The 24,467-nt window shown below is 38.9% G+C and overlaps 1 protein-coding gene across 1 annotated transcript in view; it reads right to left on the bottom strand.

Annotated features, from left to right (window-relative positions):
• Nucleotides 1-24,467, bottom strand: part of bicc1a (BicC family RNA binding protein 1a) — a 72,536-nt gene that overhangs the window by 14,411 nt on the left and 33,658 nt on the right. The window contains exons 3-13 of the mRNA XM_017704953.2: nt 21,359-21,428; nt 17,420-17,499; nt 17,113-17,271; nt 14,131-14,184; nt 13,867-14,052; nt 11,046-11,315; nt 9,684-9,815; nt 7,497-7,764; nt 3,080-3,301; nt 1,060-1,274; nt 243-384 (exon numbers count right to left, since the gene is read on the bottom strand). Coding sequence (XP_017560442.1) covers nt 243-384; nt 1,060-1,274; nt 3,080-3,301; nt 7,497-7,764; nt 9,684-9,815; nt 11,046-11,315; nt 13,867-14,052; nt 14,131-14,184; nt 17,113-17,271; nt 17,420-17,499; nt 21,359-21,428 — 1,798 coding nt within the window. The remainder of the gene's footprint in view (nt 1-242; nt 385-1,059; nt 1,275-3,079; nt 3,302-7,496; nt 7,765-9,683; nt 9,816-11,045; nt 11,316-13,866; nt 14,053-14,130; nt 14,185-17,112; nt 17,272-17,419; nt 17,500-21,358; nt 21,429-24,467) is intronic.

Consider the following 24,467-nt stretch of genomic DNA (forward strand, 5'->3'; position numbering starts at 1 on the left):
GCTAGGTTGAGAGCGGCCCACCACAAAAAACATCCAATCTACAGCAGCTTTGTGGTCGTAAACCAACCATTCATGAAGTCTAGAGGATGATTAACACAAACTGTGCATCAGCAGCTGAGTTACAGTCTGTTACTGAATACCAGCAAGGTGGAGCTATAAGGAAGAGGTTTGAGTACATAGAGTGAATGAGTATGTGAGGGTATGTGACTGGGAATATGTGAATTAGAATGTGTGATTTGTACCTTCATCTGAGCTGGATTTGCTGGAGAGAGCTTCTGATTGGTTGTGTCCATTAACTTCCTGGACTGGGTCACAGTGGGTGGAGCCAAGCATAGATTCAGTAAGAGAAACTGATGAAATCCCTCGGTACACAGACCCTGGGATCTGCAAAACACACACATATACACAAAAAAATATATAGAAAACTAAATATATAATATTTTCAACCCACTCTTTGCCTTCATTACAGCTTACATTCATTCAGGGACTCGCTTTGAGTTCTACAGGGATATTTTTCCACACCTCTAAAGTTTAGGTTTAGACATTCTCACAGCCAAGTAATCCCAGATCTGAAGCAGCTTCATCTTCTCCTCTCTCTCAAAGATGAAAGCTTTCAGTGCTGTTAATCTGATGCTTTTTTGTGTCTACCAGGTCTTCCAGGTGGTTGTTAGGAGTCTCGTTTTCTCTGTTCTCAGTTTTGGAAACTATCTCCTTCTTTATGCAGATTGTTTTATATCTAATCTACTCACAAATATTTCTGAAAAAAATGAATAACTTGTGCTTAATGGCTGTTATGACTGGAAATTAAAAGAGTAGGATGTTCTGCTTGTTTCACAACAAATACAATAATAAACCTACTGACCTATCTATTGCTCCATCCACAAATGTGTTCCTTTGCAACTGTTGCCAGGTTGGACTGAATACTAGGAAAAACATCCTTTAAGATAATGAGAAACTTCAGAGTTGCTACACAATGTTCAGTTTCCAGGCCGAGATAAAAAGAATGCATTTGTTGGAGGAGCATGAATAGGTTACAAGCAATTCTAGACAGACACGTACATGTGTTTTGAGCTGCTCTGTAGTCACCGGTTTGTGTATAGGTGCGAGTCCTGGCGGAGGGGAGGGGGTGTGTGAATGAACATGTGTAGGTGAGTGTGTGTGACTGTGTGTAGAACTGTGACTGTAACCGCGGACTCCAGACAGCAGCAGACCGCTGAGAGAACCCTGAGAGACAGACTGCAGCATCAGAACAGAGGAGAACCCTGGGAGAGAGACTGGGAGAGAGAGGGAGAGAGAGAGAGAGGGAGAGAGAGAGAGAGGGAGAGAGAGAGAGAGGGAGAGAGAGAGAGAGAGAGAGAGAGAGAGAGAGAGAGAGAGAGAGAGAGAGAGAGAGAGAGAGAGAGAGAGACAGACAAATGGGAGAAAATGGGATTAAAGTCAGCCTGTCTATAATAAAATTTAAACAAAGATCACACATACTTTGTTATATCCACCAGAGGGAGCACTGAAGGCAGACAACATTGTTCATGTGCAGTGCAGGATGTTTCCAAATTACCAGACAAGTTGCATTTTCACTTCCAGTGTCCAAACATTATTTCCAACTATTATATGAATGAATGAATGAATGAATGAATGTATTTATTTTTGCAGTATGACTTTTTCTCCATACACAACAACACACCAAGAGAGCCAGTCAGCCAGAAATACAAGTGCAGTGACGGTCTTAAGAGTTAAAATAATCTGGTCAAAGTCTGGTCAAACTCACTGCTACATCTGTTGTAAACATGTTTACTCGACTTCTACAGTGGTGCTGCAGTTTTTATGATTTAAAAAAATAGGAAAACCACCTTGCTGATTTGTCTTGAAGGTAGGATGAACTTTTACAAACTACCAGCACCCTGGATAAGGATTTTTGTTTATGCGTTAAGAAAGTATAGTGTTTAAAAAAAAAAAAAAAAAGGATACAAAATTGTGACAACATGAAAAATGACAAACAAACATGTGAGTTTTAAGCCAGCGTGTCTCTTTATCAATACATTATGTTTGTTCAGTCCTATGTGAAACATCGACCATCATATGAGAGAAGTCATATCTGAAGTATCTGAAGAGTTTCTGCATCTGGTCAAGTCTTCATGAGTCAAGAGTGTGACAGTGTGGCCCAATCCCATTTCACCTCTTGCCCCTACCACTTAGCCCTACCCCTCTGTTTTGCATGGTCATGTGTAGGACTAGGGTGTTCTACTTCTTGATGAGATAGAGGGGTAGGGTGAAATGTTAGGGCTACATGGCCCTCCAAACTGGCGTTTTTCAGAGGTACACCCCAGTCTTGTGAGAAATCAATATACAAACCAATAAAGTAAACACATTACATATCGTCGCTGTTCAATGAAAAACATGCATCTCCATTTTTTGTGATTTTTACTTTTCTGCATTATTTGAGCTCAGCTGACGTCCTTTACATTATGTGAAAATGTCATGATGACTGGACCGACAGAAATGCTCCAAAACTGCTTACACTAAAACCTCTTTCCATTAACTTACATTGAAAGTAAAGAACATTTTGCCCTCTCCTGTAAAACATTAACAAAATCCAAAGTCACTAATATTAAAAACGTTAAATAGCAAGTGGTGCAGCTAGCCTAACCACAACAAAACTTGTCTGTAGTCTATCCTACACACCACAAACCAAACCAGCAACACTTCCAGGCACTGAAGATGCCTCGTTTTCCAGCATTTCTCCAATTCCCATGCAAATGTCCAGCAAAACTCATCCTGTCTGTTTCTGGAAAAGCCAACAACGACCACTGATGACATGTCAGGTTTTTGAGGGGTTATTTAATTTTGTAGGGAAGATTTCAACCACTACACCTTGTAACTCTGTTCCAAAGGGCAAGGTAACACTCAAAAACAAGAGGTAGTAAAGAAATGAGATTGGGCCTTGTATTTCGTCCTATTAGGGGATCTTCTCATGACTCCTGTTGTTCTTCATTACAGTGCCATCCGGTGTCTATGTGCTTCATGAAGGAGGCTTGGATAAAAGTTTGTTAAATGAACAAATGGTAACGAGTCTTATTCTTACCTGCAGTGTTGGCTGCTGTGCTAAGAGCACTGGTCCAGAGGGAAGGGCTGTTTAATGGTGTGAGAGTGTGTGTGTGTATAGGTGTGTTTGAGTGTTTGTGATTGCTGTTCTGTAGCGTGCTGGTTGCTCCGTTTGGTAAGTTAAGGGCAGAACTGTGTCCAGACAGAGGTGGGTTTGTACTGGGCGAACTATGAGTGGAAATGCCTGAGGAACCCAAAAGACCTGAAGAGAAAGAGCGAGAAATATAGAGAGTTGAACAAACTACACTTTAGGTCCTTCAAAAGGTTCGTTAGTAAATAATGTGGTTCTACACTCAAAGAACCCTTTGCATGATTAAACGGTTCTTTGCATCATGAAAGATTAATTCAGATTGATTGAGAATGTGCTGTAGATGGTTCCATATAAAAACCTTTTTGAAACTGGTTCTATGTAGCACCCATAAACGTTGTCTATTGTTACAATGTCAAGCTTATAAAAACAAGCCTCTTGCATGCCATATAGAACACTCTTCAAAAAGGTTCTACATAGAACCATCTATAGCACATTCATGCACAATTTCCACCAATCTGCCAAATCCTTTCATGATGCAAATAACCGTTTAATCATGCAAAGGGCTGTCTGAGTGTTCATGGTTCTATACAGAACCATTTTCTTTACTAAAGAACTCTTGAACATTAGCAAAAATTTACAATTTGCAAAATGGTAAAAAGAAGCTGCTAGTGTTCACGGAACAATCAACTGCCCACCCCAGAGTCCAGACCTAAACAGCAGTGAATATGTTTAGAATAATGTCGATCATGAGAAGCAAAAAATGCAATCGACTTCTAAAACTGAAGTTAAGAGGTGGTAAAGAGGTAAAGAGTGGACACAAGAGTGGTTTAGAGGTAAAGTGTGGACACAATAAAACTGATACATTTCATATTACATGTATTTGTTTAGGATTCTGTGTACTTCTCCGTTAAATATGTTTTCTGCTTATTTTTCTGATGCTGAAGAATTTATATCTTGTGCATTTGCATGATTAAAGGGTTCTCTGCATCAGAAAGGGGTTCTTCAGGCTGATTGAGAACATTGCTGTAGATGGTCTTATCTAGAAGATTTTTGAAAATGGTTCTATATTGCATCCAAAAGAGATCTGTTCTGAACCCTTCTCAGTGCTATACAGAACCAAAAATGAACCATCTACAGCACACTCATGCACATTTTCCATCAATCTGAAGAACGCAGTCATGCCAAAAAAAAAAAAAACTCTCTAATTATGCAAATGCCTCTGAGTGTTCATGGATCTATACAGAACCATTGTTTTATCTCAAGAAGCCTAGAAGAACCATGGTTTTAAGAGTGTACTTAATGGCTGTTTTGACTAGTTTGCATAAATAAAGTATTTGACTTTTGCACAGTACTATAGACAGAGATACAGAGAAAAGCATTGGTGGAGGGGAGAGAGGGAGGGAGAGGGAGAGGGAGAGGGAGAGGGAGAGAGAGAGAGAGAGAGAGAGAGAGAGAGAGAGAGAGAGAGAGAGAGAGGGAGAGGGAGAGGGAGAGGGAGAGGGAGAGGGAGAGGGAGAGAGAGAGAGAGAGAGAGAGAGAGAGAGAGAGAGAGAGAGAGAGAGAGAGAGAGAGCGCAAGAGCGAGAGCAAGAGCGAGAGTGAACGAGAACGCAAGAGCGAGAGCAAGAGCGAGAGTGAACGAGAACGCAAGAGCGAGAGCAAGAGCAAGAGCGAGAGTGAGCGAGAGAGAGAAATGGCCACAGAGAGAAAATGGTCCAACAAATTCTTTTTTTGTCACTTTTCAGTTTTTTACATAATTTGAAAATGCCTGTTACGCTTTACACTGTGCGTAAATTTCATGACGAATGGTCCAAAAGAGACGGCCCAAAATTACTTGGGGAAAAAAAAGTCTTGTTCCATTGGCTGACATCAAAAGTAAAGTATGTTTTTTGCTTCTCCTATAAAGTTACCATTTTGGAGATTTGGTTTTGATTTGATTTGATTGGTTTTGATCTGACAACAGCGATATGCAACTACACTCATGATATCAATGTAAATTGCATATGGCATGAAAACATGCCGTAAGCATGCTGCTTGACATAAAGCATCCCAAAGGACTCAGGAATAAATGGCAAAACAAATTCACTCAGCCCTCAAAGAAACAGTACCTTCTTATTTAGGTAAGTCCCTGTTCATACCTGGAATTAACATCAGTCTTGAGTGATCTAACCTTAAACGGACATCCGATAGTTTGATAGATCTTGAATGTGTCTCCAGCGAGCACTTGCGATCAGATTTTGAGACTGCAGTAAAGGCACGGTGTGCATTTACTACAAAAGTCTCTCACTGCATTTCTTTTCAAACAAAAATGCCTCCTGAGTCCTTCATTGCTGTTGCGATGCATCAGGATGCTTTAGCTTTCATACTACAAAGCTTATGTGGACACGGGTGTCCTTCAGCATCTCCGAAGTTGGCTCAAGCTACCAGACCACAATGCATCTCCAAGGCCCTGTTTACAAGTGGCATTATTTTACATCTTGGGGGATTCAATCATAAGTATGTTTTCAAGGAAATGCCACTTGTAAGCGGTTATAAAATTCACTGTCCACTTACGATTTGAACACTCAAGATGGAGGTTAACGACCAAAGTGGTAACAGGGCCCAAGACAAATTAGACCCCGTTCACACCTGTCTATCTACAATCAGATCACCCAAGAAGCATGCTAATGCCAGACATGAGTCTAACTAACACACCTTTCTAAATTTGTAACTTTAAACCACCTTTGTGATGATTTCTAGTGAAAAAGTACTATAATAAAACTGAGCTGCCTACTTGGGGTCACACAGTGTTTCATGCTATCCTTAATTTAAAGACTTCTAAAGTCCTGTCGGCTTCCAAAATAAACCACAGTTAAAGAGAACATTTTGGACAAATGGTTTTGACATCTGTACCACATTCAGAAAAAAAAACCCTGGAGTGGAGCGTAAGCCAAGGCTTTTCTGTGGGGAACCCTGAGATTTATGCCATAGTATAGAGAGACCTGGAGAGAGAAAAACATCTGAGATACTGAGAATCTCAAATGTACTCCACTGATGCTAGTAAATACATTACCCAGCATGGGGCAACTGTCCACAGCCCATTTTTCTTTAGGCAGGAGATATACTTAGAATCTACAATTGCTACGTTCTCCTTTTAAAGGAGAATGGCACACAGTTTGACTCTTCGAAACCTGACCATAATATTAGGGCTGTTGCAATTACTAAATGAAAATCAATAATTTGAATAAAAAATGAATGCTATTGATGAAGTGGATTAGTGATTAGTATGCAATGTATAAATAATAAATCAGGATATCTGCAGGTCATTATAAAAAGCAGCATTTATCAGATTCTCACAAGAGCCAACTATTAGCACTCCATGCACTTGTCGCTGCTCAGAACCAACAGAGTCCTGTGAAAACTGATGAAGGACTAGAGGATGACCAACCCAAACTGTGCAGCAACTGATGAGCTATTGTCTCTGACATTCTGATGTGTGATTGGACACAGTGTTTACGAACTCCAACAGCACTGCTGTGTCACAAGGAGGTGTCCTTAATAAAATGGTCACACAGCAAAACATAAAATAGAAGCCATGGGAAATTCTCTGCATAGTTTCATTTACGTTATTGTTCCCAGCAATCAATTTTTATTCACTGGTTTAAAGAAATAGTAGTAGTATAATTGACAGTGACAGCCCTGCTGTTTTATATAGAAATAAAGTAGCTCTATTGTTATTTGTGGCAGGGACACGAACAAGTAACTACTCAGTGTATAAAGTTATTTTTTTTAAACCAATACCTATCAAACACACACATGCGTGCACACACGCGCACACACGCGCGCACACATTCACAAAGCAGAAGCTAAATTTGGATTTGTTGGCAGCACAAACTGTAATCAGCTGACACAGACAGTAGTAATTACAATCCACTGAGATATGGAGCAACACAGAACATTCAGCAGCAAGTCTGCTAATGTTACATCTAGAGTATTTGAAGACTACTGATGCACAAAGGCTTTGAGTGGGCCTGCTAACACTAATGATACGCTGTGATTAGCTCTGAAGGAGTCTGCTAATGATACTGACTGGGTTTGAATGAATTGTGTTCCACTGCTAACACTCACAATACAAAGTAATTTTTGGAGTATGATGCTGGGGATGATGACGCACAACAGATTTAGGTTGCTAATTCGAACGTTCAAAGAACACAAGTACTAAGAATGAGTGAAAAAACCCGGAAAATCCCCTCTCAAATATGCAGGATATACTCTTTGCTGACTTTCCAACAGGAATTGACTGAAAGTGTCACTGATATACATTTTCATTCATACAAAGCAGGTCTAACTTCATGTGCGGCAAACAAAGTGTTACAAAACTATATTACCTAGGGTGCTTAGCCCCAGTCCAGCTGAGGCCAGGATATCCAGTCCCACAGGGCTGAGGAGCGGGGAGGAGGAGGAGCAGTGGCCATTAACCGGGACACTGCTGGTACCAGAAGTAAAAGGAGCTCCAGAAGAAACGGGACAAACAGGGGTACTGAGAGAAACAGGAGTACCGGGAGAGGCTCCACAGCCGCTTTCCAAAGCCAGCAGCAGCCTGCGAGTCTCGTACATATTTTCAGCATTCCTCTCAACACTCTTCACAATCACAGACTGAGGGGGAGAAAAAAAGAGGAAAACGGTGAGAAAAAAGTGATTTTGATGCATAAAAACTAAATCTGTATAAAACTAATCTGTATGAACTGAGTGTCAGGGAACAAGGCCTGGGTGATGTAATGAATATTTAAAACAATTTAACATTATGCAACATCATGGTGCTCTTTTTATTTAGCCTTCTGATGATAATTAATACATATCTGGACTGAACAGAACCCAGGAAGCATGCAGTGATACATACAACAGTTCAAAAGTCTGGACTGTTTTTAATCCTGTATAACATAACGGTTTCAAACTTTTTGCAGGAAAATAAAAATGAATCAGTGTTTCAGAACGTTGAAGAGTTAGGGGTGACTGCTATGTACTTCACAGCTATGGATGAAAGCTGCACATCTACAATGAAATAATAATGACATGAACATCTAGAAAGCCTTGCATCTGAATGTGGGGATCAAATCTTATGCAAGTTTACTTGACAATAATTTACTAAATTAACTATTAAATAATAATTGAACATGTAATAAAAATCTTAAAGTCTAAATAACACCATCAGGTGTCTGTCTGTCTGTCTGTGTGTGTGTGTGTGTGTGTGTGTGTGTGTGTGTGTGTGTGTGTGTGTGTGTGTGTGTGTGTGTGTATATATATATATATATATATATATATATATATATATATATATATATATATATATATATATATATATATATACACACACACACACACACACACACACACACACACACATACATATGTCTATGTGATTAATGAATTAAATAACAACAATCTCACTCATCAGATTTTTTTTTTCTTTGTTAGCACTTCCACTGGCAGTTAAGCCATATTTTAATACCCAAACAACACAGATGGCTATGAAGAAATACCTTAAGTTCTTGAAAGAAGCTGTCCCTTGCCCTCACATAAGCTATACAGTTATATGGACTGACTTAACGTTACAGTTCTGGCAGAATCCGATTTGACAATGACAACAAAACAGCTTCTGGATCTCACAGAGGAAAGTCAGAAGTACTTATTACGTGAATATTCGTAAAGGTGAGAAAAGTCAGCTATTTTGGGGGTTTGCTAAAAGGGGAAAAAAGTGAAGGCAATTAGGCACTTCAGCCACAGCCTCTGCACTGTTAGTAGCCAAAATATAAAATGTTGTGGCCGGGGGACACAACAGGCCCTGTCCTCCCCTGAGAAAAACACTCTGGTTCTGTTTTCAAGCCTCTTTGAAGTAAACATATGAATATCAAGATATATGTCCATTGTCATCAAAAGGGCAAGACATGTAGAGACATACAGTACAGTCATGGGCACCTAAGCACATTGCTTGGAAAGGTTTATCTTGGCAAGAAGCGTGTTTCTGCCAGTAAAATCACCATTAGTTTATATGCAAAAGAAAAAAAAAACAAATACAGTAAAATGTTTATTATTTTTAAAGTAGTAGTCGATGATTAGTGAGCTAGTTAGAAGAACAAAGTCTGGTTCCAGGCTTCACCCTGATGTCCCCAGCCATTTGTTCAAATCACCAGCAGCACATCTGACTTGATATATTGAAGGACTGACTATCCAAATCAGGCACTGGATGAAAACTATAATAATACTGGGCTTGTTTTAGGAGAGGATTGGAAATAGTTAAGTGAACACATTAACATGTAAAATCACTATTTACTATTTTAATGTAATTTGGATTTATTTTAATTTTAGCATTTTTCGAATAGACATATAAAAAAATAATTTGCTTTACAAAAAGCAAATAAACATTCAGTGCCCAGAGATCTTATTCAGTTCATGCGTCAGTTTATTCTGTCTGTGTCAAAATATTGCAGCATAATATTTTTACCACATGGTTCATTCCTAATTGAATGACTGACAGATGCAAGCATTTTTATGGACAAGAATATGTGCTTGTGCACCTTGCTGGGTTGTTTGGGTTTGGGTTTGATGCTGATGAAGACGTCAAGCTGCTCCATGAGAGTTGTAATGCACTGCGTCTCTACCTCCACCTCCTCTTTAACATCGAACATTAAAACCAGCGGCAGGCAGCCCTGATACAGACAGACACACAGACACATATTAAAGCCTGCCACTGCATTTCTCATCCACTTCAGCAAGAACAGAGAACAGACTCACAGCAAAACCACAGAGCACCACTGGGAAACAGATCCTCTATAATTTCAGCCATTCCCTCTTTCTCTCTCACACACAGCTGGATATCCAACTGGCCTACTTAAACCTTTTGCTCCACATGTGGACTGATCTGACTGAGGAATCATTTAAATTGAGAAATTAGTGTTCTCCAAGTACATTGAGACACCCTAATGAGGCATACCCAGTAATTTAAAACAAAAGACTTTGGCTTCTGTTCTCTGTAAAACTGATTCCTGATGAAATGATACAAATTAACCTGACCTTTTCAATATTTTGAATATATATGAATATATATATGAATATATATATATATATATATATATATATATATATATATATATATATATATATATATATATATATGTGTGTGTGTGTGTGTGTGTGTGTGTGTGTATGTATGTATGTATGTATGTATGTATGTATGTAGTCAGCACCACTCCCTGTCTAAAATGCAAAATCCTAGGTTTGTGTCCCTTTATGAATACCAGCCCCGGAAAGCTAAGCAAATCACTGATTCAGAATTCATGAGCTGTTCCCAGATACATGACATCTGCTTTTGCCAGGTGTTGGATATTTTGCCAGATGCTAAAATTTCAGCATGCAAGCTCATTCCATGTGGAATGTGAAGCTGAACTGGATCATTCTTGATCCCAGCATCTACAATAACTTGAAAGTAACGAACCCTTTTTGGAGCATAAAGGATAATTTATATATATATAAAATCATATTTGTCATATATAATATGACAAATAACTGTCTAGGGACATTTTTGTCCCCAGATGAGACAGAACAAAGGTATATCCACTAAACTGCAGGTAAAGATACAAAACAATAATTCAATCGAAATAAACGTATGCTTTCATTTTAAAAGAGTAGCATATATATATATATATATATATATATATATATATATATATATATATATATATATATATATATATATATATATATATATATATACACACATACATACATACATATACATATACACACACGCACACACGCATACACACACACACATACATACATATACATACATATACATACATACACACACACCCATGTCCACCCATGTCCACACCCAAAAACCCATGTCCACTGAAACCACAGTGAGTGCACGCCATTACCATTAGCTGCTGTCGGGCATCACACACGGCTTCCACACTGCCCTGGATGTAGACAGTGGAGCGGCGTGCGTGGCCCTGTGCATGAGAGTGCGTGCTGTGGTCGGGGAAGTGGATGTGGGCGCCAGTGCGTTGGGTGATATGTTTGAGGTTGGCTCCGTTTCGTCCCAACAGGGCCAGGTGGTGCTGTGGCGCAATGTCCAGCTGAGTGCTGACCAGAACAGATCCAGCCATTGAACCAGCTAGGTGATCCAAGAGCAGAGCAGTACCACGCTGGAATACACACACACACACACAGAGGCACACACACATTCAAATAAGCAGGTAAACACATGAATCAATCATAGATGTGTACAAATGGATGTGAATGTTGCAATTCAACTACACTTTTTGGATTTAAAAAAATTGTGCTGTTAATATTGATTAATCTTCTTTATACTTTGCTTAACATTTGACACCAAAAAAGACTTTCTCTATTTAAAAAGCTCTGTGTGTTGATAAACCTATGTAAGTGGACTATAACGCTTCAGAATAAATGTATTACTTTTAGTAATTCAAATCACAATAATTCATAATGTGAACACATGGTTCAGATGATCCTGAATATGAAAACAACAAAATCACTTTTGTTGCAAAAGATATCAAAGACCATTTTCAAATAATCTTTTTCCAAGATAAACGTTGTTGGGATTGGCTTCAAACATGGAAGAAATATTAATGCCACATTATGACCAATACTTTCTTTATTATTAATAAAAATGTGTTGTACATCAACTGTTGTTCTTTTCAAAAACTGACTATAAACAAAACTGTTACAAAAGGGTACACCACATTTTGAAATGAAACCCCGTTTCAGTTTCAACAGAACCTTGAATGTCCATCTTTGTTTTTCTTTTCAGTTTTTAAATAGAGATAAAATGGAAATACTTGCTGCCCTTTAAATAGTCAATTGATCAATACAAATGGTCCAAAATGACTTTGTTACACTTTGTTAAACAAAACCTTGTTACACTAAATTTATTAGACACACGCACTCAATGGTTCAAATCCTCTGTGATTGTAGCCTCATGTTACATTAGTGGCTCTTGAAGCGAACTGGAGCTCAAACAAGCTGTTGCTTTTGTTAGTTAGCTGCTTGGTAATACATATTTCTCCTACGAGTCCTGTCCAGTGTAGCCAGCGTAATCGCTTTAAAGACCACTTAGAAGCTGCATTTTAATGAAAGGGGCTACAAATCATAAAGCTTCATCTTAGCAGTGTACAGCATTTTAATGAGAAGGGCTACAAAATTCATCTTAGCAGTGTACAGCTGGGCTTCAGCCTGCACTACTAGATGGTTTAAAGAGAGTCAAATTACAGAAATCTATTTACAAAAATAAAATATGCAACTCTCTTTCTGTAGCATTTGAGTATTCAGTGTACATTTAATCATCGTTCTGAAATTGAACCAAAGCAATAATGGAGATGCATTAGATAATTTCTTAAAGAAACATGATCAAAAGCTTCACACCACTGAGGGACCCATTATTCAGATCAAGCTAAGCAATTAGAGGCACTCCGTCGTAAAACGTCGTTCACCACAAGGAAATCATTTGGGATGGCCAACATGGCCATTAAAACCACAAACCCACAATGCCAGAGGACAAATGACAGACTCGCAGGCTTGTTCTTGAGAGGATAGGTGCTCTGTGAGTGTGTGGTGTAATTTCTGGAGACTGCACAGTAAAGCCAGGCTTTCTCCATTTCACATTAACTTACCACACAATGACCTACTTTCTCTCTCTGAACTGAAGGCTGAAAATCGCTCCGCTAAACACAGTGCACTCTTTAAACTCTGCTCCCTTTCCTCATCTCCCTTTTGCCTGCATTTTATTGAGCAATATCACAAATTACGTCACTAACTAAGTTTGTCATTTTTGTAAGTTGTCATTTTGCCACATAACCAGGAAAAACTACAGAAAACCAGGGACGGAAACCAACACAGGTGAGCCCAGGACTGAGTGGAAAAAGGGAACTAAAATTGAAAGCTCACACCTTTGGTCAGTGCAGCTGGACTACTGTAGATGTAGATTAAATGCTCCTTCAAATTGAATCAAACAGGTATCAAACACAGTATGCTAGCAACACCTTAGCAGCCACCTGGGCTACCAAGGCAAGAGCCAAGCAATGCCATAGCAACCACCTGGGACACTACAGCAACAGCCTAGTAACGCCTTTGCAACTAGCAGTCTAGCAACTACTAAGCAACCACTTGGGATACCACAGCAATGGCCTAGCAACACTTAGGCAACCACCTGGGACACCATTGCAACAGTGTAGCTACACCTCAGAAACCACCTGTGATAGCCCAGCAATCTTAGCAACATATTAGCAACCACCTTAGCAGCTACTAAGCAACCACTTGGGATACCATAGCAATGACCTAACCTTGTAGCAACACCATGGCACTTCCTGGAATTACTATATAAACTATCCTATATAAAAGTATTTATTGTAAAACAGGCTGTATAAAAACTACTTGTTATAAATCAAAAACTGTAATATTTTGATAAAAACATGAAAATCTAAATATAAAAATCTAAATGTCAAAATCTAAAATTAGTGCGTTTTCTGTCAGAATTCACCTCTGTAATTCAATTTACAGCTGTAGGTGGTCATTACAGTGAAATGCAGAACAGCTGGCAGAGGCCACTGCGGGGTCTAATATTCAGCATCAAGCATAATGTAAGGAGCAGCTGGTGTTTTCATGAAGAAAAAAAAAAAAAAGTTAGGAGGGTGTGAAATGATTATGACAATGTGCTGTTTTTCACCCAATTCTGCTCACCTTGACTGCAGCAGCGTTGCTCTGGTTGCCACGGACAACAGCAGTGTTGCCATAGAGATGTGAGGGTGGTTTGCAGGCGATGGAGACGTTGCAGGACTGAGAAATGTGCTGGACAATCGGAGAGTTACAGTCCAGAGGCTCCAGCAGACCACCACACTCAAACATCAGAGCCAATGGCAACAACTCCTAGAGAGTTTTCACATGTAATTTATTTCTTTATAACATTTTTTTATTTACATTAATTTATAATAAACTTAAAATTACCCGTATTTTAGCTCTTGCAGCCTCCACCCCTGCTGGCTGTCCTGCTATAGATACCTGAGAGAGAGAGAGAGAGAGAGAGAGAGAGAGAGAGAGAGAGAGAGAGAGAGAGAGAGAGAGAGAGAGAGAGATATATTAGTGTACACATAACTCACTGTCAATTTATTGATGAAGTGCAGAACTACAAGGTTTAATATCCAAACTCTGCATCTGTATGTGCGCATATGTACATACGGTCGCGGTTTGAACAACCCTAAATTACACGTTTTGTTGTTTTGTCTCTATAAGAAACAATTCTTCTGCATTTTTCTACAAATTTTAGTCACATTTTAATTCATTTGCTGAGGTAAACATATTGTGTAAATGATGTGCCATAACTCTCACACAGGCCATATTTTATGGTTATTTCCCCCCTAATATGTTGAATTCAGCACCAAAAAAAAAAAGTTTGTGTTTCTCATTTTCAATTAGAAAACCAACCAAACAAGGAACTTGACCGGCTGCTTACTTCAGTTAAACAGGTCAGATCTTGAAATGTGTATAAGAGTCTGTGTCTGTCTGTCATCACCCAACCCAACAGCAGGTCCCACAAAGAGAGCCAGAACCAAGAGCCAATCAGATTCAGCAGCTCACTAAACGCTCATATCCGCAGCGCCAATAAAAACTTACTTTCTGTTTCTTTGCCAATAAAAATCACTTAAATGTAAAATCGCCCCCGCTGGGAGCTAACAGTAAGTGTTAATGTTTTTCCAAAGACTTTGATCACAGTGACTACTCGAAATAATGGCAACGTGTTGATTTGAAAATGTTATGTAAATCATAAGCCAGTGATCCTGATCTCCTCACATAGGTCTTGATTACAGATTCCAACCAAGAATCAACACAGCCACTGTAGATAAAGTATCAGCAGGTAATTATCGGCTGTTTCTTGTTCAGCTGAGTGAGATGGAGGCTGAGATGGATTTCATACAGAAACGTTAGTTCTCATTCCAGTGGTCAGAGGCTGGCCAGCTACTTTTTTAAGGCGTCAACATCTTTGCAGTTCTGAGAGACAGAGCTGGTTAAACGACTTTTTACCATTATTTTTTAGAAATGGGTAAAGAAAGAGCTGGAATGTTTAATTTTGGGATTATTTAAGCAATAAGTTTATGAATGTCCAGTTCTTTCATTTCTAAATCCGGTACTTACACACACTCCAATGACTTCTCTTGTATAAACTGCTTCTTTCTAGAATCACATACAAAACTCACCTAAAAAAATGTCATTTTTAAAAGGCATCAGCTTTGCCGGCTGTAACCTAGACACTGTTTTCTGGTGGTGCGTCGGCTTCTGTTCATTTGTCAAATTCAAGATCGATTTATACAGCACGTTTTAAAGTGGGTGTCATCATGTGAAAGCTTTACAGAACATCTGGGTCCAAGTCTCCAATGAGCATGGCCAAGGGCAACAGTCGATCAAAATCTACCCACGAGCTAGAGGAAGAAACCTTGAGAGAAATACACATATGTAGATATTTTTGTAAATGTAGTCTCGGCTACGCTGTGGCGACCCCTAAAGGGAGGAAGGAGGAGGAGGAGGAGAAGGAGAAGAAGCAGAAGAAGCAGAAGAAGAAGAAGAAGCAGAAGAAGAAGAAGCAGAAGAAGCAGAAGAAGAAGAAGAAGAAGAAGAAGAAGCAGAAGAAGAAGCAGAAGAAGAAGAAGCAGAAGAAGAAGAAGCAGAAGAAGAAGAAGCAGAAGAAGCAGAAGAAGGAGGAGGAGGAGGAGGAGGAGAAGAAGAAGAAGAAGAAGAAGAAGAAGTCTCTGCTCTATGTTTTGGCCTACCGAGAAAGAAAAAAAAAAAACAAGACTGATTAAGACTGCCCAGACATTTCAGAGATGGTGGCGTAGCCATGGCAACGTAAACAACTTCAAAGCAAGTGGGCTTTTTTCCCGGTTTTTAAAGCTTTTGTTTTCAAGCAAAAATCAGAATTTAAATCTGTGTGAAATATCGATTTATGAAGTGTCGAGTCAAGGTCTATAGTGTTTGTATAAGTTACACTGTTAGAAAATGCTCTCTGTTTTAGCTTTGTGATGCACTCTGTATTATGTGCAGTGCACATGCATACAATGTTTGTCTGAAGGTGTACGACATAAAACGTTTTGGTATAATCGGGGAGTGTTTGAGTCATTTTTGCATTCTTATGTGGACAGATTTTTGAAAACGCGCCTTTTAAAAATGGAAATACCCAGATACGTGTTCAACAGGCTCAAAAGTAAAACCAATCCTCCTCTTGTTGACATCGGATCACAAAACTATAATACAACAAGAGCAAAGCGATTTGAATAAAGATGACAATGAATATTTAATAGTGAATATAGAAAAAAGAACCGGGTCTGCCAGAATCTGGACAGAACCCTATTAGAGTAACAAATGAGGAACAGATCTATGAAAACTAGTACCTACTGTCAAACATATTACAGTGAAAAGAAAAACGAATCCATGAAAATGAGTGACTTTTAGAAGCTGTATAGACACATTCAGTGCAGTGAGACAGGTGAACAACACCTAAGACTGTGCAGTTCTAGTCTTAATAGAGTTAATACAGGCACCAGTCTGATAAGATGCGAGTAGGTGAGGCCTCATGGTACAAAAGAATGAATAGACATGTAACAGCCTCCAAAGTAGTTAAACTAGTCCTAAGAGCAGGTGAGCAGGGGCACTCGATCAAGGTAGATCTCGTCACAGCACCAGATCGGGCAGGACGGGCAGCTATTTATATATGAGCCCTTCTGGTAATTTCACAGGTATATTACTAGATCTTGTGCAGGCAAACTGCTGTGTTAGCTTCACCAGGATTTGGCTCATGTTCACACTTGAACTATTCCTGTTTAATTACTGTCAAATTCCCGACTAAAAGCGTATGTGTGAAAGTGGCTTTAGTTGGGAACTCTGACTTAGCTGAAGGTGCTCTGTGAGTCAGGCCCCTATTGGGGTCTGGGTACGTACCTGATTGCTCTTCTCGCCCTGACTGTTCCTGTTGGAGTCAGGGAAGTGGATGTGGCAGCCCGTCTCCTCCATCACGCGTTTAATGTTATTCCCTCCTTTCCCGATCACGTGAGAGTGCTCTGTGTGCGACACGTCCATCTTCAGGGTCACACGGTTACTCTGCAGGGGTCAAAAGGTCATGGTTTACAGTAAAAACATTGGGCCAATATGATAAAGAGAATGTCATTATGGAACACACAGGGAGCACAACAACTTAGTGCAAGATATAGAAATCCTGCTTTTCCTTTTTTTTTCTTGCTTTCTTCACCTTTGTGTCGAGGACGGACAGAATTCTCTCTTTGGCCTCTCTCACATCTTCCCTCCTTCCACTGACCTTGATGTGAGGATCTGAAAATAAAAGTGATTAGAGGAGAAGCACAGAAAATGGAAATTTGTTAAAGGTTGTGAAGAGAACTAAATGACTTTATGCAGACTCAAATTTTTAGATTTTTTTTATATTATCTAAAATTCACTCATACCAAAAAATGTAAAATTACATCTCAATGGTCTGTGATAAATAGGATTTAAGATACACCCATAAACACGCATTGTTCAACTGATTGTAGCTTTAAGGAAAACAGAGTGGAATAAACCACAGCACTCCTTTAGCTATTGTCACTCACATGTGCACAAACATGAATGCATACAAATACAAACACATTCCAGTAAGAAAATGTTTTTCTCTCCCATTCTCACACACACGTACACAATATGGAATGTACATGAGATTTATAGTCCTGTTCTAACAATAGTCCTCTCCAGTTGAGCACCTGATAGAATTTCCTGTGCTGATCTCTCCCTCTGCCCCACCTCACACAACATGTCATTTATATTTTTTACCATTTGAAAACTACAAGATGCTTTTTATATTATGTGATGAGTGGACCAACAAAAACACTTTAAATAAATACATTAAAACCAAGCATGTTCAAATGCTAATCATAACCTCAGGAACTAAATAGTTTTACTCTAAACTTGCTAAACTTTTACTTGTAAAAACACTTAGTGAAGCAAGGAGCACTTTATTGGTCTCATAATTCAGAACTGTTTTCTCTGGTGGTGCTACGAAGTCTGGACACGGTCACCCTAAACTTGGACACGGTCACCCTAAACTTGGACACGGTCACCCTAAACTTGCACAATCTCTCTCTCTCTCTCCGTCTCTCTCTCCGTCTTTATTTTTTGACATCATTTAAATCGCTTGCTGATGATAAATGTGCCAATAGAAATGTTCCAGCATAAGAATAAAATAATAAATACTTTAACAAATTTAATTAAGGTAAATAAAGAATTTTCATTCACTTCAATTAAAAGTTACATCTATTTTTCCTTCTACTGTAAAGGTGTGTGTGTGTGTGTGTGTGTGTGTGTGTGTGTGTGTGTGTGTGTGTGTGTGTGTGAGAAAGGCAAGAAACTAATCCTACACATAACCTTTAATTAAACACTTCACTAAAACATTTTTTTTAATCTATAAAAGGATATTACAAACATTTATATTAAAAAACTTTAAAAATGTTTACAAAGTCAGCATCTTTTTACTGTGCTGACATTTTAGATTAGCCCAGTTTTTGTCTGGTTCTCCTTCAAAGTCAGGACATTACAGTACGAGAAAACACAGAAACACACAGGCACACATTAGTGGCGAGCTATAGTTTGGGGGGGTGGGGTGTGTTAGGTTTCTTTTCCTGCCATATGGTAATCATCAGCTCTCAGGGTGGGTGGGTGGGTGGGTGTGTGTGTGTGTGTGTGTGTGTGTGTACACTAATGTTTATGCATGTTTTTGAACAGTGTGTTACAGAGAAGGAAATTTAACATACATACGTGTGTGTGTGTGTGTGTGTGTGTGTGTGTGTGTGTGTGTGTGCGCGTGTGTACCAATGGTCTCTGCAGCTGCACATGAACTTTCATACATTAAAGTTTTGTCTACAGTCACTGTTTATACAGTACACACACACTAAATAACAGGGGATGAAATGTCTCCACACTGGGAGGAACGTATCTCTCTAAAGTCATTCGATATTGTGAAGATTCAACAAAAACGTAGCTTACTAACTAAAAAAGCCAAAGAATTTGCTGTTTAGGTGAGGTTTAGCTACAGTAACATATTAGTGAAAAAAAACCCTTTAAGACAAGAATGCAAGCATGTTTAAGAGAGTGAGAAACACTCTCACTTTCACTTTCTTTTCCTGCTCATGCCCCTAACCCCCCAATGACTTTCTCAGTAATCCATCTGCAACTTTACAACACAGCAGGTGTTCATCGACACACAAAACTCCACGTTTAATATGAAGTGGTGCAGTAGTGTCTCAAAAAGACCCTTTTTTCTGATGTAACAAAAACAGCACACATGCATGCACACTAGGGGTGTAACAATACACAGGCTCAATGTGATCTGACAGTTGACTCTGAGGTCAAGAATCAATTTGATTTCAAATATGGCTTAAAAGTATCTTGATCCTACTGAGCTCTAATTATACTCTAGTAGTTCTGAAAGACAGAACAAATCCAACTGCAACACTGACAACTGCAAACTTTATAGTAATTAAACTCCAGGGGCCTTATCTGTATAGTCACCATGACAACTTTAGTTAATACTGAATCTAAGAAAAGTGTTACACAAACATTCTAACTAGACTAAATCTCCTAAATACTGTCCTAACTTCAAGATAAACCCCAGAACTGTCTTCACATCTGTTTTAACTGTCTGTTTATGCAGTTTTATGCAGTGACAGGTAGCGTAGTTCACTACACTGAAAACAGTGCTTTGACTTGAGGTTTTTTTTCCTAATAGCATTTAAAACCATTTCCACCGTCCCCTCTTACTACCTTCGTGTGTTAATGTTGATGATAAAATATTAGTGATGATGGTGAATAATGAGGAGACAGAGCTGAACGTGTGCCTGTTTATTAGGAGGAATATCGTTAACACGTTCAGCTAAAGCCTTTGGGAAATAGAACTAACTGGAGAGCAGCGACACTGATAAACAACACAAAGCGCTGACTCAATATTCTTCACTTTCGGTTTATCATGCTTTAGTTCTGTTTGACCTTTTCGTAACGGTGGCTAATCGCTTGATTACTTTGATTACAAGTTTATGTTATAGCTTTGCATTTATAGTCAGTTGCTTAGTAACAGACATGACAGTTGATCGTCGACTTTGATCGAGTGGGTTAGGTTTTTTAACTTGAGATGAGATGCTGTAAGACAAGATTCTTAAATCAAGATAAGATCTTTTTCTGTAATACAAATTTCTTATCTTAACCTGTCAGGTCTTAATAGAAAAAGACAACATTTCTGTAATATGGCCCCAGGTTTGCATTTTAAGCCAAAAAGAAGCCCACATTCCCCCTCTTAAAACTTCAGACAATATTGAATAACGTACACTATAATCTAAATTACTGTCTGATGAACTCTGGGATAGGTCCCAGCAGTCTCCACAACCCACACAGATAAGCACCATAGAAGATGGATGGATCACCTAAATTGCAATATGAAAATTGCATTTTTTGTTTCAAATCAAAATTTCAATATGAAAATCATTCAGCCCTATATATTAGTCATTTGGCCCAGATACAAATACACTTCAAACAGAACTTTTTCAATGTTTGCTACCTGGCTTCCTATCAAAATACCACCCCCCCCAAAAAAAACAAACAAACAAAAAAAAAAAACAGCCATTACAATTTAGAAGCTCTTCAGAAAGACAGCCAATCATTTAAGCGTGGGTGTGTACCTGCCCCCTTCCCTGCCCACTTTACTCTGACAAAATGCATCCAGATGGCTAGATCATCTAATTATTGACAGAGATTTCCACAAAACATGGCAAATTCAAATTTAAGGTGCTTCTGACTCTTCTGGCTCCCTAAACTGTGCCATTCAAATAGCAGCCCTGGCTCAAACACTCCTTATAATGGCAGTGCGAGTGGGTGGGGATGAACTGCTGGAGGAGGACCTATATTCTTTTTGTTTTGTTTTCATGACATCATAGAGACAATTAATTACAAACTAGCTGATTTTGCAGCTTAAGAAAGTGTCTTCTTTCATGATAAGGCATCTTAAAATTCCGAAACGCTGTTTTTTTAACTATTATTTCGCTCTCTATTTTTCGCTCTCTATTTTTCTCTACTATTTTGAAATTGTTACACCCTTGCAACACAATCTCACAAAGGCACAGATGCACTGTGGTGTCCATATGGGTTTTTGGACCTTTTTTGGACTTGGCTCCAATCTTCAGTTTGGAGGGCCAGGCGATCTGAGTACTCGTTTCATCCATGACCTGCAAAACACACAAACACACCAACAGACCAGACTCAGAACTCAGCACAGATATGCGCTCAACATGTTTACATGCACGCAACACAAACTCTCAGTCATTCTTGCATGCAAAATTATTCATTTGCATGTACAATAAAAGAAACACATTTGTATGTTGTATTTGCAGTACCCGAGCATGCTACAGCATCCAAAAAACAGTATGTTGTTGCTTTGGACAGGAAATACTTATTTAAAATATAAAATTAATCAAAACACTGTTGTTTTGGTGACCATGGTGGTGGATCTGATCCGCCCAGACATACTGATATCTTCTTTTTGTCATGACAATGTTTAGCTACAGCAATGAGAGCCTCTTGGTGTAACACTAGCTTATTTAACACCTTATTTTATTTAGCCTTACTTCAAAGTGATATTAGCGACGGGCTGCCAATATAACCGCATCTACGATACCAGAAAGACCAGTTCGACATGAGGACCCCCACAGCCACCACATCATCAGATTGCAATTAACAATTTTTGACAAAATCTGATTTAATGCAATTAAGTTTCATGTCTAATCAAACATGTTTGCTATTCTTAAGTTAAAGTGTTTGATAATATGGCTTGTTAAAGGGTTAACATGCATCTTGGGTGGATGCTACTAAGTACAGGTGAGAACAGCGCCTAAGAAACACAATGTGATCTGAAACCACCTCCGGGGGTGGTCAGGGATGCATATGACCACATACCATTGGTACTGTGAACACTAAAATGTCTGAATGTGTCTCCTATAGCAATGCAGGACTGTCTTAGTCAACTGCATTATCATATTAGCAGTTTGTCTTCACTCGGTTGTTTAAGTTGAATTAGGGATCCATGCAATCTACAACACTATTTCCAAAAAAAATGTTAGGATGCTGTGCAAAATGTAAATAAAAACAAAATGCAATCAAGTGCAGATAATTTACACTCTATATTTAATTGGACATAGTATAAAGACAAGAAGTCAAATGTTGAAAGTAATTTTGAATTTGATGCCAACAGCACATTCCAAAAAAGTTGTAACCGTGGAAACAAAAGGCTGGACTTTCAGAAGAAGTTAAGATGAAGTGGGGTTCACCACACTGTGAAAGGCTGCATGATCAAATAGTGCAACAATTCAAGAATGATGTTTCTCAACTAAAAACAGCAAAGAACAGTTGCTTTTCATCATCTACAGTACAAAATAACATTACAAGAGAATCTGGAGAAATCTCTGTATGCAAGGGACAAGACCAAAAAAAAAAAAAAAACAGTATTTGCTGGCTGTGATCTTTGGGCCCTCAGAGAGCACTGCATTAAAAACAGATAGGACTCTGTTTGATCTGTTGAGAAAATCACTGCATGTGCTCAGAAGCACTTCTGAAAGCCAATGACTGTGAAAACAGTTTGCCACTGCATCCACAAATGCAAGTAAAAAATGTTTAAAAAGCAAAAAAGAAACCAAATATAAACAGAAACCAGAAATGCTGCCACCTTCTCTGGGCCCAAATAAACTGAAGGAAAGTGGAAGTGTCCTGTGGTCTGACAAATCAACTATTGAAATTCTTTTTGGAAATCATGGACACTGTGTCCTCTGGGCTAAAGACCACTACTGTGGATGGTTGAAAAGGTCAAACGTAGAGTGCTTTAAATCCATCTGCAGGTCAAATCCTACTTTAAGTGTTATGACATACACGTGACCAAAAGCTACCTAGTATAGTGACAAATGAAACAAAAACCTTTAGCTCCATGAGACAGTTACACAGCACCTTATGACGACCATAAAGCGAGCTGTTATGCACAGGAGAGATTCATGAGGTCATAAATTAGCAGCAAATGTACTTTAAAACTCCCTAATGTACAATACAGCCACGTTGTGTATGCACATGTATATATGACACAGGCAAAGGAGTGACAAAATATGGATTTGACATTTAACACACACCCACAACGTCCACCCACACACATAAGTTTCAATTATGCTGAAATGTGCTAAGAAGTTACATCTGACAAATGTGTTCAAGCTGTTCTTAGAGAGTCTGAAAAACATGCACATAGCAACTATCTTCTCTAACACAAGCCTGTCAGTCTGGTATTTGTTCTCTGGGGTGTGTGTGTGTGTGTGTGTGTGTGTGTGTGTGTGTGTGTGTGTGTGTGTGTGTGTGTGTGTGTGTGTGTGTGTGTGTGTGTGTACACGCAGTATAGTGGTCAACCAGCTACAAAAAAGCCAATCCACCATAAATGCTGTGTAAGAATGGGAATGAACCATAAGTGGGCTTTCCATTCAAACATTTCACAAATTTAGAGCCCGATCAGCGTTTTATAAGCTCCATGCCGATTGCCAACTGTTCTTTAGCATGAGCGGAAAATGCTAATTACGAATAAGGGCGACATGATCCTAAACTGCACAGGCAAAATAACAAACAAACAAACAAACAAACAAACAAACAAACATGGTTTTAACTAGTTTAATAATCTTGGCACTGCAACAATCTCTTGTAAAATAGGTGTGAAAATTTAGGAGATCTATGAGATGAGCGCTCATCAACTCCATCACAGTGTCATAATTACTGGTGGGGGAAATAGATTTTTGAGGTTGGGCGATAACATGATAATGATAATTATCTCAATTTAAACTTTCCTCAACAGAAATATATGAAATTTTCGATATAATAGAGCATGCTCACAATTCTACGTTTAGCGACTACGTTTAGTCCTGGTGGCATTTTCTACTGCAAAGGAAGCAACACTACTCTGCTGTCGCCACAAGAGGGCGCACTTCCGAGATAATTAGAAAGGGGGTGGGTGACAATTAAAATATGAGTCGCCAAATATACTTTGACAACGTCTGAAATGTGGAGTTATATATATTCCCTGTTTGAGTGGAGCAATCGGCGTACTGTTCTCCTGTGACCAAGTGTGAGTGACGAGATAAGTGGCATAGTTAACTGTACTCTCCTACAGCAAACTCGCCTCTATCCTAACATCCTAACAAGCTTTAGCAATGTTAAATCACGTCTGCTCCACACAACTACAGCAC

The sequence above is a fragment of the Pygocentrus nattereri genome, chromosome 10, assembly GCF_015220715.1.
Source record: "Pygocentrus nattereri isolate fPygNat1 chromosome 10, fPygNat1.pri, whole genome shotgun sequence".
NCBI classification, from domain to species: Eukaryota; Metazoa; Chordata; class Actinopteri; order Characiformes; family Serrasalmidae; genus Pygocentrus; species Pygocentrus nattereri.